Source organism: Rhea americana, unplaced genomic scaffold (assembly GCF_003343005.1).
Source record: "Rhea americana isolate MKP2758 unplaced genomic scaffold, rheAme1 scaffold_48, whole genome shotgun sequence".
NCBI lineage: Eukaryota > Metazoa > Chordata > Aves > Rheiformes > Rheidae > Rhea > Rhea americana.
The window spans coordinates 2262301-2279360 of record NW_028186623.1 but is presented as its reverse complement, the minus strand read 5'-3'; the positions used below and the strand labels follow the sequence as shown (position 1 = coordinate 2279360).

Sequence of the window (17060 nt, the reverse complement as noted above, 5' to 3'; positions counted from 1 at the left end):
GACCATCCCTGCCACGGGAGTGGAAAGTAGAATCTCCAGTAATGAAAAAAAGCAAGCAACGTGTCCCAGTGAGACGGTCCCAGCGGAGAACTCGTCTGAAACCAGATAACCAGTCCTTTCAATGAACTGTTATACAGAATTCTCATCATGTTGTCTGAAATCTGTCCCTTTCCTCTGTAATTATAAATCACTGTGGACACATGTCCTTCCTTCCTTCCATATCTATTTTTATTTTTTAACATGAAATTCTCTGGAGTATGGACATGCAAATCTTGCATTAATGCATGTATATGTAATCAGCTGCTGCTCACTGAAGTGCTAAAAAGCTCCAGTACAAAAAGAAGGCTTTTTATTCCCTCACAGGATGTATAATTTGTCCATTTGGAAAAGTAAGAGCATAGTGCTGCATGAGCTTAGCAATAAATGTGTTTATCGCAGCTTGAAGGGAAGTGAGTGGCTCGGCTTATTCACTTGATGCCTCGTTGTCCCTATTGATGATATACTATAGTTGCTTTAATTTTAACAAAGGTAGAACAGCTTGTTACTGCCACAGCCCTAAATCTGGTAATTGCATGCTACTGCAGGTCTTATTTGTTGTGCAAACTCCTGTGTATATGAACAGCTTCAAAGTTCGCTTTTAAATGGAATATTTCCATTCCACTATGCTATTCCTAACTATTAAAATTTTACAAAAATAAATTATTAGAGAATTAATTCCACCCACAAAGTCTTCCCTCTTCTTGATCTAACAGAGATTTTTTTTTCCTATAAATTTCTACAGCCCCAAAGCCTCTTCCACTATGTCACTTATATCTTAAGCACTCAGTTCAATTAATGTTGGACCCAGCAGCTTTTAAATATAGACTCTTACTTGACTGAAAGCAGGATTATTAGTAGCTATCACTAAAATCAAAGTAAGTTGGTAAGTCATTGCATAGCTTTCTGTGCTCTGTCTAAAAAAACCTGTTTGTAATGAATGTGCTGTGCAAATGCTGGAATCCTAACCATCCCTGAGTTTCTGTGATGCCACGTGAACCTAAATGGAGTTTTTCCGTTGTTAAATTTTATTACAGAGCTCTTGTCCTAAATTTCATTGAAACTTGAAAATGGAGTCTGTTGTATTCGTGCCGGTTTGGCTTGTTCCGGTGGGAACAGCATCAATGGAGGAGGCTTTTCCACACGAGTAGACGCAGAGGCTGAGCATGCTTTTGCTCCAGCCTTTCCTGAGGCACTTGCCTCCTGCACTGACATCTCAGCATTTACCCTCACTGTCCCTGTTCTAAGAACAAAGAAACCTTCAAGTGGGGTTAAACTTTACTCTCAAAGTAGAAACCTGGATGCAGGAGATAAATGGAATGGCTTTGGCTTAAGCAATGGCAAATTATGGCCAAGTCCATTCTTTTTGTTCCTTCTCTCCTGCCTTAAAATGTTATGGACCACTTCTCATTATTTCACTGAATTGAAAACAGAGGCTACCATTAATGTGACTGTATGAAAAAAAAAGAGAAGAAAAAACACAAGAATACTTTATAGCTTGGTATTTATGTAAAACATTCTTGGTAAAGTTAAACGTAATACATTAGTACAAACCTGAATATTATTCACAATGATACAATGAGTTCCATCAGTCAGGTCTCATGAGCTGTTTTAGGGGATCATCTCCCCTTCTCTCGTTAGAGATGCCACTGTCACATTTTAGAACTGAAAAATAGTCTTGATTCTTAGCTTACAGGATTTTCACATGAAGGCTGCCTTCAGCTCATGGTGAGACTGTAGATTGTACTCCCATAGTGCCCAGAGCTACCCTGAATCAACCCTTTTCTTTCTCTCCCTTATTATAGGTATTTTAAAAGCAGCATAAAAAAAAAAAAAGATGGATATACAGAAGGTGCAAAGGAATGTTACACTCACTACTGTCATGATGATTAGAGGCAGCTTGCAGACAGTAAACAATACTGTTTGGCTTGGTTGAAGAGTATGTCTTAATGTAACCATAACTCAGTTGCAAGGTAGCAGTGGTAATATCCTGGTTACATAAAGAACATAGGGTTATGGCTGCCCTATCTTTTTACTTTAATTAGCAGGAAAAAAAAGTAAGAAAAAAAAAGTGGTAACGCTAGTTTTGGGCAAAACAAATGCAGCAATGGCATGTCCAGCGAGGCCCCTAGGAAATAGTAACTATTTGGTGAAAAGTTCAAAGCAGATTAATGCAGAACACTAAAAAATAACACTGACAGTCCAAATTGTCAAGTATTCAAAATACTGTATACATGAAAAGTTAAGACAGCTCAATTCATATCAGAAATACAAGAACACTAAGTTATGCTACATTAAAAAAAAAAATTCTTAAACCACAGCACAGTTCTAGTGTTGCATCCACATCTTGCAGTTTTACAGTACCCAATGCTGTTCAATACTACCAACGCATATGTTTCTGGGAAACGAGATTCCAAGTATTCCCTTTAAAGCTACGAGAAATTGATTTTTTTCTGTTTTTTTTTTGTTGTTATCTAGAGAAAAGTTGCAATTGACACTACAAAAGTGCTTTTATATTGAGCTTTTGCTTTCCCAACACCAGAAACAGTTGCCTTTGCTATGCAATCTGAACCTGTAAAGTTGGCATAGCTGTCACAAGCTGCATTAGTGCTTTAGCAAACATTAGGGGGGTAGCAAATATAAAGTCACTCTGTCACCTTATCAGAACTGAATCCAAAAAGCCATCCTTGGATGTTTCTTGCAACAACAAAAACAAAGTGTTGGTCACTTGCAAGAAAGGTAATTTTTATATATAAAAAAGTTGATAGCTCCTGCCATAATTTTACAAAAACTATCCCTGAGTGACTCTGCTCTGTCTTGTAAGACCTTTTGTGACAAGGAAATTGCTGAAGCTAGCTTAAGAGGAAAGAGATGCTATTCCACCTGCAGTTTTGTATTACGCCTTGCAGTAATACTGATATGCTCTGACAGTGCCACACTATAGCAACATTTGAGCTCCTCTCCGTAGCTTAAAAAGTAAAAAAATAGCTACATTACTTAAACCCTGCTGGCATCACATATTTACACTTTAAATAGAAATGGTACCTTTTCTGAAGTAATCAAAATATATCTTTGCAAAAAATTTAGAATGTGGGATTTTACAAAATAAATGGAGAAGGTAAAAAAGCTTGAAGACATCTCAGTACCTTTTCTGGGAATCCTAGCCCATGAAAGTATTTGGCTTTAATTTTCCTGAAAGGGATGTCTCAGCACTGGGTTCTATACCTCCACTGTAAGCCTCTCTAAAACACCAAAAGACGCAAGAGGCAAGCCCGCTTTGTGCAGATTAGAATTAGGGGTTACCTGCGTGCAGTAAGTTTCTATAAAGCAGTGAACAGAATCAGCTCTTCTGGACTGATGCTGCCCGTATCAGGTTTCATGTTAAAAGGAGCAGAGAGAGTTGACAAACGGGCTGCGAACATGAGTTGCATTTACTGCTTCAGTATCTGCCGCTGTAAACTGTTCAGACACCCATTCTGCACCTGAGCAGTTAGAGTCAAAAGCGCAAGACAAGCACAAACGTGTGATTCGGCAGCAAGCTGCTGAGAGAGACTCTCCCTTGCACGGATAAATCATATTCTTTGAAGCCTTTCTGTTGCCCTATCAGCACCCTTTGTGTCTACCAGGTTGAGATACGCATTTATTTAAAGCTGCTTCCCCGGTTGGTTTGAACATTGTGGCTGTGTCCCTGCAGCACAAATAGAAGGCAGTTCCACAAAGCTCCACAGCAGTCTCTTGAGAAGTATTAAAACTCTTTCGTACTCCACGGAGAGGTTTAGTTGATCCTGTTGGTATCTCCAGAGGCAGGGGAGATGCAGGCTGGGCAGTGAGGAGTTACTTTAAACTTTGGCAAAGAAAAAAAAAGATACACAGATAGCTATCTATCAAGTTCTTGTGTGTTCCAAACTCTTCCAAGCGCACTTAATTCATCTTTTGCTCTTGCGTTGAGTTCCTGGAGGAGGTATTTTCACACTTTCTTTTGCTGGTTTGCAATATTCTTTTGGCATCTTAAATGACAAATGAAGATTTGTGTCTGAAGTCACCCTGCAATAAAACAGTTCTGGATGTTGGAAGGATCTAATGGCTTTCCAGGCACCTCTTCGTTCCTATTACCCCCAACTGGAATATGCCCTCGAACGGTAAATCCTATCCATGTAACTTTGAGCATTCTGTCTAGGTAGCAGGTAAGGAAGGGGAGACATCAGCCATAGCAGTCTGATGCTCCTGTGCCTCTTCACATACGTCATCTTCACATACCACACATAGCAGTGGACTTACTGATTCCTTCTTCAGCGTCTTTGCTGATAGAGAGAGGCTTTTTCTGATCTCAAGCTTAGTGAGCTATTCAAATCCCAAAATGCAAATTCTCTTATAAAAGCATCATGGCCTGCCTACTTAATCCAATGAAACTCATCCTAAGGGGGTCAAGTCATGAGATAACTGAGACAGAGCAGAGCTGCATTTGATAGCTCTTGGCATCAGTCACTTAAGACAACTTAAACTGCTCATTTTTTCTAAGGAAATGACTCAGCCTTTACCCTTCTGTTTTCTCTCTGTTCTACATCTTTGCTTCTGAACAGTGCCCACTCTAAGAAAGACTACATTCCCTAAAAAAAGCTAGTAGTCCTTTGCCTCTCCTACATAAAGAGATGTTAAATGCAAATCATTTGTTACCTCATCATCTGTTCGGATATAGTTAACGCCATCAGGTTTCGCTGGAGATTTGTAGCTGAAATAAAGGAAAAGAACTCATTTCTGGGACAAGAAGACTGTAGATTTTCAGAGGGGAGATGAAAGAAGAGACTATAGGAAGACCAGTCCAATGAAAAGAAAGCAGAGAGAAACCCAGCTCATTGCTCAAATGCTAGATCTGTGCATTTTCTACCATTCATCATGACAGGGATTTTTTTTTCTTTTTTCTTTTTTCTTTTTCTTTCTTTCTTTCTTTCTTTCTTTTTTTTTTTTTTTTCAGTCCCTGTAAGAGTCCTTGAGCAGAGGAGAAAATGTTTGCCACATATTTCCACAAACACTAAGCCTGTGTCTGCAGTAACTCCACAAAGACTTTAACCAATACTTTTCTTGTCTCTGCTACCCTGGTCCCTATGCAGTACCTTCCGGTGTGCCTCCAGCTTTGTTTCTTGTAGCAATTACAAAGTTAATTTTAAACCTTCACTGCCAGATGTCTTCAGCATTTTGCCTAGCTATAAGAAACGCCCACTTGTTTGCAATCACATAGGAATTTAGAAATTATGTATGACTGTGAAGTCCAGCGTATGCTACCCCTCAGTCATATGCAGATAGAGTACTGGGAGTTTGTTCTGGAAAAAAAAATGGACTGCTGCTGAAATACAACATTTAACATAGATCTATCTGGTGGGAATCTATCTAGTTTTACATATGTTATTTCTTCTACAGATTCTGTAAGGATATCAAGGCTTGTTTCTGATCCATGGAGAAACCGTCACCTTAAATCCTAATCCTAATACTGTTGTTTTAACATTCTAGTGCACAACCTATAATGTGCACATTTTTAATCCCAGTCACAATCAATGAGCTTTTCTGCAGAGAGGTTACTCTTCCACGTACATTTCCTATGTCTGTCCTAATGCTTTAAGCTGATTTTGCTATGTGCTCTGCTCATTGATCGCAGACCTCTGTATGCCAACAGCACACAACCTATTGGACAGCACTCGTACGCACGTAATTGTGCTCTCCCGCTCCTGCAAAGCATAAGCGTATCAGACATAGCTCTCACTCCTCTGTCTGGTGGTCTTGGCAGCAACTGCAAGAGGAGCCACACCAAAATTTTCCCTTGGACGCATAAGCCTTCAGCATGGTGCAGTGTTCACAGCAGGGAACTGGATAGTTCAAGAACTGGGTTGGCCTATAGTCTTTGGTGGAGGACTAAAAAGAAATATGTCCAAGTCATGCATTGAAATATATTTTGGCTATGAATTTCTGGCCCCCTTCAGAGCACTTCATGCTAGGTGAGGGCACAGGGATATGTATAAGAACGCTGTGAATCCCAGCTTACCTTTCCCCAGTCTCTTTACTGTTTGCGAAGTAACCCCTTCGGTAGGCACAACAGATACCAAAAGTGATGAGCACCAACACTGCAAGGACCACCAGGACTCCACCGATTATCCCACCAATATTGAGGTCATCTGGCAAAGAGAGAAAACATCATCCAGTATTTTCTTAAGACAGTTGCAATATCCTAGCTGAACACAGACTAAAACCATACCTCTTGGCTATTTTAAACGAAACACCAAGAATTCATAAGAATCTAGTCAGTCCCTGATTCACTCCACTCAAGAAGGACCTGGACTCCTTCCAGAGCAGAGAGAGTTTCTGTTCTGGCCTAGCAGAACAGTGAAGACTAAAACTTCTCCCTTCTCTTTTTCTGTGTGCACCAGGTCTGTTCCATTCCATTCCCTGTTTATTTGTTTGAGACACAACTGTTCATGAATCTGAACAGCGTTTTAATGTTTCCCTCAGTTTTTAGATTGCCTTTTTTCTTCTTCTCATCTCTGGGTGCCTCTTGTTCTTTTAAAAGGCATATTTCAGCAATAGGGACTGACTGTACCGGTGTTAGAAAACTCAGATCTGTAATATACTTAACGGCAACTTCATTATTTTATAAATCCAGAAAAGTAAGCAAAAATTCCTTCTATATAATTAGCATTCTTAAAGCTCATCTGTGTTCTTCCTTGGACAGTTAGGATATCATTGCATGCATTATCTAGATACTAGAATGCTTTTGGAATCTCTCTGCACCGTTGATAGTGGATAGCAAGTGCATACCAAGGGTGCCTGTTAACTCAGTGTAACCAGCTTTTAGTGAGGTCTTTTTTTCCAGACTTTGCTATCTCATTTTCAAGTTTTTTCTCATCTGATGCTATTCAGCTTTGAAAATGCCATGCAGCAGCCTAGTCTTGATCCTCTGCTGGAAAAGAACTATTTTGGGAGGCTATCAGAAATCTGGGAAGACCGAATGCTCTAGGCTGTCCGTCTTCTTGCTCTACAGTAATGATAATGTATTAATGATGATATATTAATCAATATTGCCAAAAACTATGCAGAGCCACTCACAGACTTCCATCTCCTGCTCCTCACACTTGGCAAAACCCGCATCATTTGTTGCTATGCAGGAGTAACGGCCCGTGTCGCCTTTGTGCACAGCATGGAAGACCTGAGGAGGAGGAAAGGGGAAGCGGAACGTGACAGACAGAAGACATCGTGAGGGCACAAGCATGCTAGAAAGCAGGCCCAGAGTTGCCTTGTGGACTCATAAGAAGAAAAATGTTTTAGACTGAGGATTCTTCACTTCTGAGACCTGGCAGTACTGGAGCATAAATGCAGAATTCTTACTGCCGTTCCCCACTTTTACTCTCCGTTCCCCAGGCATTACAGTGCACTGCGAGACACCTCCCTTGGGAAGACAGCCACCATGGCAGGGATACAAACTGATGGTTCCCCCTGTAGAGAGCATTTAGCAGCTAGCGGTGGGGGTGTATGAAACACAAAAAGAAAACTGAGATTTAGAAGCCATGTTGCCGTTCTCCCAAAAAGGCAAGTGACACTGGCAGTGCCTCAAAATCAAACAGCTGGGGTCATAAGTTCTTCCATCATGTTAATCTTTCCCGTCCCAAAGTTACCCAGATCCTTGAATACCCAACCTTCTTCAGATTATTTCTTCCTTGCGTGCCATGCGATGCAAAGTGAAATAATCTTTTCTTCTTTTAGAAGCAACACTGAAAATCAACCTGTCCAGCAACACAAGTCTTGATTGTATCCGTAAGGTTATTACCAGAGTGCCAGTGGTGGGGTTAAGGGTGTACGAGGAATTCTGGAACTTGGCATTCGATCTCGTGTTTGGTGACAAAGGCTCGCTGTTGCGGTACCAGCTGTAAGTGGACTTTGGGTATCCTTCATTCTCGTGGCAGTGAAGGGAGGCTGTCTTACCAACAGGTATAGCTTTAGGCACTGTGCATCTAGGAGTCACAGGTTTCACTGTGAGGAAGACAGAAAAACATGTGAATCATACCGGTGAGTAGAACTAAATTTCTGATGTACGTTCTAAGCTGTCTCTGCTACAAAGCCACCAAAACTTTCAGCTGCTTCCAGCTGGCTTCCAACAAGTTCCAGAGTCTCTCGAGTCAGTGTTGAGCACCACTGTTTCAGCTCTAAAGAGACCCACAGAAACTTTCATCAGCCAGCAGTGCCTGCAGAAGTATCTGTGCCTGAGCCAGTACCTTGGACGGTAAGTTGGATATTTATCTCATCTATGGTTTTAGTATCAGAAGGTGCTGCCACTTCACAGCGGTATGTGGCAGTGTCCATCCGGGTGGTGTTTTTAATCACCAGCGACGTCCGGCTCAGAATTTCTGCACGAGTTGCAAAGTCTCCTGATAAAGAAGAAAGAGAGACAAATTTTCAGGCAGTCATGCAGGCTAACTTTAGGTATCTGAGTTAGTGGCTGAGCTTGGGCTCTTTCTGGAGTCAACAGAACCACCTGAAAGGAACTCCCCGCTCTTAAGAGCCTTCCTCTCTATAATGACAATACAGGTAACCAACACTGCTAACCACAGAAAAGGATGAACGGGAAAGCACCATCCCAATGCTCAAAAATTGTGGCAAAATCTGACTTTTTTGACAGCCTCAGGTCTTGTCTCCTCTGGAAGATTCATTTGGATATGACTGTTGGTCCCATTTAATGTGTGATCCCTTCAACAGTAATACCACTGTAATAGTAACTCCAGCTGCAGACAAGCCCTACCAGCAGTCTTGTATTTGAGTTTCACTCTTAAGCCAAAGAGTCTGCTTCTCATCACACGCTCCCTGGATGCTGCAAAGACAGACGACTCAAGACAGAGATGCTTCTGAAGTGTTGGTGGAGCTCTCAGATTTTGTTTGGAAGGACAGGAAGGGTCCACATGTGGTCCTGAGAGCCCAAACACCCAGCAAGCATGCAGGGACCAACAGAAGCTGGAGAAAAGAAGCTGCAGCATTTGCAGAGAAGTATTTCCTGCACAGGATCTCATTCCAGCTCTTTGTGGCTCCTTCATTGAAGTGTCAGTTATGACCCCCAGAGGACAAGGAACATTCTGCCCTCTATCCATCTTGCACTTTGATTTCTAATTCCAGAAGAAAGCAGGCAGACAAACAGAGATCCTTTCTTTTACAGAGTTGTCTGCTCTCTGTCTTACTTGTCTGAAAAGTAGGAAGAGCAAAGAACAACGAATCTTCATACCCTGCATTTTATTGTCAAAAAATACATAAGAGGTTTCGCCATCTCGGATTTTCTTCCACTCAATTCTGGGATCTGGTGTTACGGTGGATTTAATGATGCAGGACAGCTCAACACCTAGCAGCAGGAAGAAAAATGAAATACAGATTAATAGGAAGCAGCTGTATTTTTGCTCTGCTTCGAGCAGTCTTGCACATTGTTTTATTAGGAGATGCTACCCACAAAGCAAGGCCTCCTCTTTCATCCGCCTCACAAAGAGAAACACTGCCGGGTTCCAGAAGCTATTGGGGAAGATGGATTTTGGCCAGCAAAAATAACAGCCATACAGATAACAGCTATGGAGAGAAACGAACACACTGTTCTCCGCAGGGCCTAACGCACAGCAAACAATACTGTGTGACTGGGTGAGTCCACAGCGCGGTCTCGCTGCTAATCAGGGCGTACAGTGTGAATCAGGGCCACAGGATCTCCCTGGGTGGTGTCTGCTAATGTACTCAGCAATGCCTTATTCTCTTGTCTGAGCTGGGAATCGTGCTGCCTGTGGATAAATTCAGCAAACTCGGTCCCCTTTGAAGTAGGCAATGTCATCTCCATCTACAGGAGAGGACACGGCAGCAGCGTTGAGAGGTGGCTTACCCAGAATCACGTTGCAGGTCTGTAATAGGGCCAAAATAAAATATACATTTCCTGACCCCCTCTTCATTGTATTAATTGCAATGTAACTGACTTTTCTCTATTTGGGATCCAGTTCAGCAAAGCACTTAGGTAGACACCTTGCTGTGCCAGTGACTTTCACAGGACTCCAATAAACCACATCAATCAAGCGCTTAACTAAACAGGGAAAGACAAAGACATGCTCTTAAGCGCTTTTCTGAATCTCAGATGCTCAGTTCTCCTGCCTCACCCAAGAAACCAGATACCATGAGCAACATGCAAAATTTTTCCCAATTGCTTGGACTGATGCAGATCTCCAGGCAGAGGGCAGCGCAGTGGCTGTGCTCCGGAGCCAGCGGCCCGCGCAGCACTCACTCTGGAATTCCTGCACCACGGGCTTGGTGTTGCTGGATGTCAGCTCCACAGCCAAGAGTCTGCAGCCTGGAAAACCAAACAGAAGGTAATAAGAAATAGCACAGCTCATAAGTCACCCAGCTAGAAACATACTGCCTGCTGAGAAATCTTCTCAGCCAGCTACAAGGACCAACATCCCCAGATGAAAGCTATTCCTGGCTACTAATGCCAGTCCAGCAGGCCTGGGTTTATTTAAGAGATGTGGTGAAAATACAGGAAATGCAGTTGTTAGAAGTAGCAATTAAAGCCGAGGATTCCCATAACAGCAGAAAGCAATGCCAGCACAAGACATTTCCTTGTGCCTTATGCTTGTTTAGATCATGACGGGATTCTCATTCTGATAATCCAGGACGGAACACATTATTTTCCAAATTAATTTGATGAGGAGGAAAAGACAGGAAGTAGAGTTCCGGTCAGTTCCAAGAAGATAAAATGTCCAGCCTAACTGCGCTCCCACAGAGCTGAGTGGAAGCCGTGCTTCCTTCAGCCGAAGCAGCACTAAAATCTTATTCACGCACTGCTGCAAGCCATCCTTACACCGCAGTTTGTTCTCCTTTCCTGTCCTTGTTCTGAACTCCAAATTGTTCCCAACTAGTACAGCCATTTCCCCCCTTTTATTTCTCTCTTGAGAAGCTGCCCTCCATGTCTTTTCTGCTGTGCTTTTTGCCTGAGCAGGTACCAACCGCATTCACGCACCGCTGGATGCAGACGCGTACAGACGCCTCTCCTGGGGGAACAGGCAGGCAGCTTCCAGCGCGGCGCATTGCGGAGAAAGAGAACCAGGCAGCAAAGGCGAGCCATGCCTTCACCGTAGAAAATACTCTGGAACAGGTGTTTGGTTCTTGCAAAGCCCATTACCTCCCAGTCAGACCACCATGTTCTGCAAAACATGGGCTGCACCAAAGTCTTGTCTTACAGGAGGGAGGATACATGCTACAATCAGTGCCAGATAACCAGCTACACTGGGATGCCATAGGCCTGTATGCAACTCTGCTATTAAGAAGCCAACCAGAAATTCATCGAAAGCTAAGAAAAGACACCCACTGACTTCTGTGGGTATTAGATCAAACAGCAAGGTAAAGATGATGGAAACTAATGCCTCAGCGATATGAGAACACATGTGCAAAAAGGTTAAGACTATTTTACTCCAGGTAAAAAGTCACAATAAATTTGAATACAAAGTAGAAAAGGCAGCTGAAGGGGGGGTGTGGAGGGAAAAAGGACCACCATCACACCAGTCCTTTTGTAATTCCTGTGTGCTGGCATTCAGGGTGGAAAGCTTTTTGGGGAAAAAAAAAATCTGTGACAACACAGGGGCAACATTTCTCTGACATGTGTCTCAGATAACATAACAGAGCAAGGCAGCAAGTCTGAGAAACACCCAGGAGCTGCAGAATCACTCCACTGAAAACTCGAGCTTTAGGTGCCTTCAACACCTAGACTTCTTTCAGCTCCCTGCCGATACCGATCGCTCATGACTGCTGACGTTTCTCAGCGCCTTGGCTTTCAGTGCTTATTCCCCAAAGACCACTGGGGAGGGCTGGAGTCTGGCAAGGTTTAGAAGCTGTCCTTGGGTACAAAATAATTTTTACTCACATAAGATGCAAACGATGATGCAAATCAATAGACTGCCCAGCCAAAACTGCTCCTAGCAGGATCTTTCCACTCTTTCCCCTTTTGCATTTGGAGACATTCATGTAGTATTTGGGAGAAATCCAGGACTGAACTAAGATGACAGTGCTCTGGATTGCAATGTAGCTATTGGGGAGAAACTTATTGGAGCTGAAGGGAGTAACAGGGCAGTGCAGCGAGCAGTTTGTGTTCGGTCTGCTTGTGCTTTACTTGGGGGGACTCAGGAGAATGCCATTTTCAGAGCTGGCTCTCAACAGCTCAAAGAAGTTGCCGCCGTCTTGGTTTGCTTCAATCCGGGGGTGATCTCAGCAACCACAAGTAATTTGTTCAGCTCTACAATCAGGCCTGCTGCTTCCAGACTTACCCCTTGAAAAGAGGTAACTGTGCCACAAGGCACCAGCATATTCCTTTCCCTTTGCTTATCCTCTGATCCTTCCAGGTGTTCCGCCTAAACTATCACATGGCAAACCCAGGGCTGTGATCCTTGCTCTCCTTCCCCATGAGTATAAACAGATCTCCCTAATCCCAGCAAAACCCCGGAGTATTAGAAGTAGCTAGTCAAAAGAAGACAAGAAACAAGCTTAGGAAAATCCTTCTGAAATCTGCTGACACATTTTCAATAATGCTCTAGGGCCTTCCGCACAAGGATGTCGTTTGATTGCTTCTGCAGTGCGATTCCTGCTTCTGGAACTGACAGAGCGTCCCTTGAGGACCCAGGCCTGAGCACTCAGCTTACGTGTGGAGACCCTGATTCACCTCCTGACTGGGACAGGTGGCTCTGGTGGTAGCATTCGCCTAATTTTTAAAAGGAAGAAGGTTGTAGGTGCTCTCCAGTTCTGAGACAGCATCCTCCTTCATCAAAGAACTGCATCACAAAACCCATTCTACAAACGACGACTTTCTCCTAGGACCTGAAGTAGCAGGTGATGATGGAGACTGCTGCAGAATACAGCTTGCACAGTGTTTACCTGGTCAGTACTAACATATATTGTAAGTCTTTTGCAAACACTAGAGAAAGATGGGGAGGGAGAGGGATGCCGTAAAGATTCCTTTGTTCCTTAAAGGAAATTTGATAACACTAGTTAGTTTTTTATTCTACATTCTTGTTTACAAGAGATTATTTTTCAGAATAACAGTGTCCAATCAAGTAGGTATATGGTGACAGTCCTGCTGAAATACATCTGCAGCTACTAGATCAGCTCAGTGAAAGATGGAGACAGTAACACCACAACGATGTGTTAATCTGAAGGAGCTACCACTCTAGAGGAATTCACTCCAGGGCAGTGGGACTCCATCAAACTCTGGACCCATCTTGTTTCTTGGAAATTATTCACAGCTGGGTCTTTCTCACACATTAACCACAAGAGACTTAGGTCTATCCTTCAGGCACAAAGTGCAGTGACAACAGATTTTAGACAGAAGCTGAGTCCTTGGAGACTGTGAGAGAGGTTCTTACATTATCACATGTATTGGCTGTGGACAGAGATCATGGTGGCTGCTTAAATCACTGCTAAAGTAGATTTGTTTTTCTGTGTGTGGCACAAAAGCACTGAGAATGGCATCTTATAAATAACAAGACGACTACAGCTTTGCAGGGAGCAAAAAAAGACAAAAATCCTAAGTAACTACAAAGATGGTAAAGTAGGTGCAGAACAACTCTTTACCTCCTCTTAGCTCTTTTGGGGGGAATTTCTTCCTCATTCCTTCCTACATGGCAGGACTAGCCCCCTCCAGGGGGGCTGGAGAAATCTGCACAAAGCCAACACTTCCCAGCTGCTTCCAGGCTCCTGTTCAAGGACCGGGATAATATGCTACATCATATTTCATTGCTCTTGGCAAGTGCTGGCTCTTTGGTGGTGGCACTATTAGTTGCTTTGTTTTGTATGTTAAACCATCATTAGTGGTAACTGTCATCCTTCAGAAAATGTATTCCAAAGATGTTCCTTTAGGCCTCTTTCAGTGCGTTACGTAAATCTCAAAGGTCTCAGCATCTTGGGTTTGTGGACTAACCTTGCATAGACATGCATCCCTTTCCAGAGCTGCACACGTGCCACAGCAGACGCACCTTAATACCTACCAGATCTGTATGTACTAGTAGACTAGACTAGTAGACTCAGCCACAAATATGGTTGAATCCCAAACGCCATCAATTCTCTAATATAGCATCCAGGACAAAGCAATGAAGTCTATACATATTCTTATGACAGTCTAGCTAGAGAGATTCAGCCCATGCTTGTTACTGTGATTCATGTTATCTGAATCATTTTAAAATGCTGCATTGAAAGTACAGAAGAAAGAAAATAGCAACTTTCCTAAACAACTAGATGATAGTAAAGATCCTATCTCCATTTTTATGGGGTTTAAGTAAAGCCTGACCCTCCATCTCCTTTCATCCTAATTTATTGGTTTAAAAATTCTAGGCAGAAGTAAGATGAGGTAAAATATTCCTAAAATATTACATGTAAGGTAAAAAGGATGACTGGCAACAAATTCAGATTAGCTGCTACCAGTAGTCTATGCTGCAGTATAGGAGAGATTCCAATGCTTTTTTGCTGATATTATAGTCATCTGATAATTTTAGCTAATGCACAGTTTGGCACAAGCAGTACAAAACCACGTAACTGTATTTAAACAACTACCCACTAAAGCAACAAAAATATGCCTTGCTTGGGATGTCCATCATCATTACACTGTTGCTTGATTTGAAATTCAAAATGCGTCTAAGCCGCAGGGGAATGCTGCTATAAACCACATGCCTTCTTAAGCATCTTTGCTTTCTAGATGGTTACGTTGTGCAGCAGGAGTACTGCTGAGTGAGAGCAAGCGATACACTGTTAGGTTTTAGAAATATGTTAGCCAAACACTTGGCGTGTCAACACATCCGTGACTGCCAGTTTGGAGATGCCCCCTACAGCATCCACCCGCAGTACTGTGAGCTGGAGGGAACGAAGTGGTGACGAGGGCGGGACGGCAGAGACATCAGAGCAGCAGGCGCAAGGAGAACACTGTCGCTGCGGGCAGCCCAGCTGACCTCGAGACTGTCCCTACCTTGGATGTGCTGTGCATATGGGATAGGAAGATGACTGTTAAACTCGTGCGAGACCTCCAGAGGGAGGGTGGAGGAAGCAACATGGAGCTGTCTGCTGGACTGGGTCAGAGGAGGATGTGTCTGTGCTTGGCTCATTTTGAAGAAACCGCCCTAAGCCCTAACTTTTCGAAACCTTTTGCACCTCCAGATGGCAACCCCTTTGCCTCTCAGCACTTCAGTTTGAGGATCATCTCCACCTTTCAGACACAACTGCTTTCATTAAAGGCCTGAGGCCCAAGGTAGAAAACGCTGTTCAGGTGAAGCATAATGGCTTCAGCAGGATTGCTTAAGGCGGGATCAAGGGATCTCACTGCAACCTGCTAACGTTTGTGAGTTACACCTGCAGCATGTTCAAAGCACAGAGAGAGCAGGGCTCCCTGGTCCCCTGCAGCAGCTCCAGGACTCTCCGCTGGCTTCCAAGTAAGGATATTGCACAGCAGTTCAATCACAGGTTTGGCTGTTCGAGGCTCTTTGTGCTCTTCTCTATCTCTGGCACATCTCATTCATGTTCCACAATGCAACTTGTGCCAGTGTAGACTAGGTGGTGTAGGACAGGCAACATGACACAGAATATGATGCCGAGAACTGTGAAAACTGCCTAACTTGACTCTGCTGGGTGGGGTTGGGTTTTGTTTTTTTTTTTCCTCTTTCTTTTCCCTTTTTCTTTCTTTCTTTGGTCTGACTGTCCTTTGGCTGGAGATTTTTGAATAGCTTAAGGGAGCTGCACGTATGAGATGCAAGGGCCGGCTTTCTAAGGGTGTGTAAACGTGCGGGCAGGGTGTAAATGGCACACATCGCTGTTACTGAATTTCAGTGGGAAGTAGGCATCCTATTTATTCTCATATGTATTTTCATGTGTCTCAGTGCCTTTCTAAGTGACAATTCGTGTAGGTCTGCTTGGAAAAACCCAGCCTAAACCCAGAAATGCAGTCAGTAGGATTTCATGATGTAGTGCTGAGAGACTTAACTTCGACCCCTTGCCTCCAGCCCAAGAGTAGCTGGCTGTATATTTGCTGTGGCATCCAAATGGCAGGTTAGAAGCCCCTTCGAGCTGATTCAAGGGAGCAGGGGAGTGGATTATCCATTCGAGTGACCAGGAAGAGTTGCGTGCCTTGCTCATAGTCCAGTTTTCCCTGGCGCCTCTCTGAGATCAGCAAGCCAAGCGTGGCTCGGGGGTGGGCTGCCCTGCTAGAGAACAATGTAGATGTGTAGCTAGAGATTAGGGAACAAAAGCTTAGGAGTGTCTCTGTTCAATTTAAGTAACAGATGGACCTGGTCTGTGTGGGAGCTGATAACAGTTATAAAAAGGCCATCATCAGACTGTGGCCAGCCCACCCTGGAAAACACCCCACTTTTAGTCATAAACCCTCTGTGCTGTTAGAGCTGCTTGTGCTAGTAAGGCTTTATTTTTACCAGCTATCATAAAACAGTTTGACTTATTTTAGATGCATGGCTTGTAGAGCTCACTTAAAAAGGTGCCAAATCTGTGATAGACACCTACAAACAAAGGAGATGTGCCTTTCTGGGCAGGGGCCATGAAGCATAATTAACCAAGGGAAGGCAAATGCAGTATTAAAGAGCAGCGTACGGTGCTTCATGCGGCACTGTCTTTTGCTTTTCTCCTCCCTTAGATAGATAGGTGATGGCACTCGTTTAGCACTAAATGCCGAGAATGAGGGAGCCTCTGGTGATCTCCACAGGACCAGGACCCCGCAGTAGGAAATTGTGTGGAAGACCACTGAGTATTTGCTTTCATCTAGGCTTCTGAGAATTCAGGCTTTTGTTCATAATTCACTCTCTTCCTGCTCACCACCAGAGAAGCCAAGGTGCTACCTGTCTGTAGGTGGAGTGTGTGCAGCCGTGCAATAAAACCTCAGCCAGTGAGAATATCCCAATCTCAACCTACAGCTTAAAGACCTGACTGCATTTGCTGCAGAAGAGGCCTATTAGCATCCAGGCCATGCACACAGCCTTTTTTTCCTCTCT

General features: G+C 43.4%; 2 protein-coding genes across 3 annotated transcripts in view; one reads left to right on the top strand and one right to left on the bottom strand.

The window, feature by feature from the left end:
* The window catches only part of NCAPD3 (non-SMC condensin II complex subunit D3), a 32334-nt gene extending 31615 nt beyond the window's left edge, over positions 1-719 (top strand). The window contains exon 35 of the mRNA XM_085316793.1: positions 2-719. Coding sequence (XP_085172919.1) covers positions 2-125 — 124 coding nt within the window. The 3' untranslated portion in view covers positions 126-719. The remainder of the gene's footprint in view (position 1) is intronic.
* Positions 720-1523: 804 nt separating this feature from the next.
* Positions 1524-17060, bottom strand: part of JAM3 (junctional adhesion molecule 3) — a 34743-nt gene continuing 19206 nt past the window's right edge. Inside the window, exons 2-9 of one of the 2 annotated variants that reach the window (XM_085316791.1) lie at positions 10316-10381; positions 9290-9403; positions 8292-8444; positions 7847-8049; positions 7129-7228; positions 6071-6200; positions 4711-4765; positions 1524-4080 (exon numbers count right to left, since the gene is read on the bottom strand). In XM_085316791.1, coding sequence (XP_085172917.1) covers positions 4045-4080; positions 4711-4765; positions 6071-6200; positions 7129-7228; positions 7847-8049; positions 8292-8444; positions 9290-9403; positions 10316-10381 — 857 coding nt within the window. In that variant the 3' untranslated portion in view covers positions 1524-4044. Of the gene's footprint in view, positions 4081-4710; positions 4766-6070; positions 6201-7128; positions 7229-7846; positions 8050-8291; positions 8445-9289; positions 9404-9508; positions 10271-10315; positions 10382-17060 lie in introns of those variants that run through there. The other variant, XM_085316792.1, reaches the window with a different exon arrangement.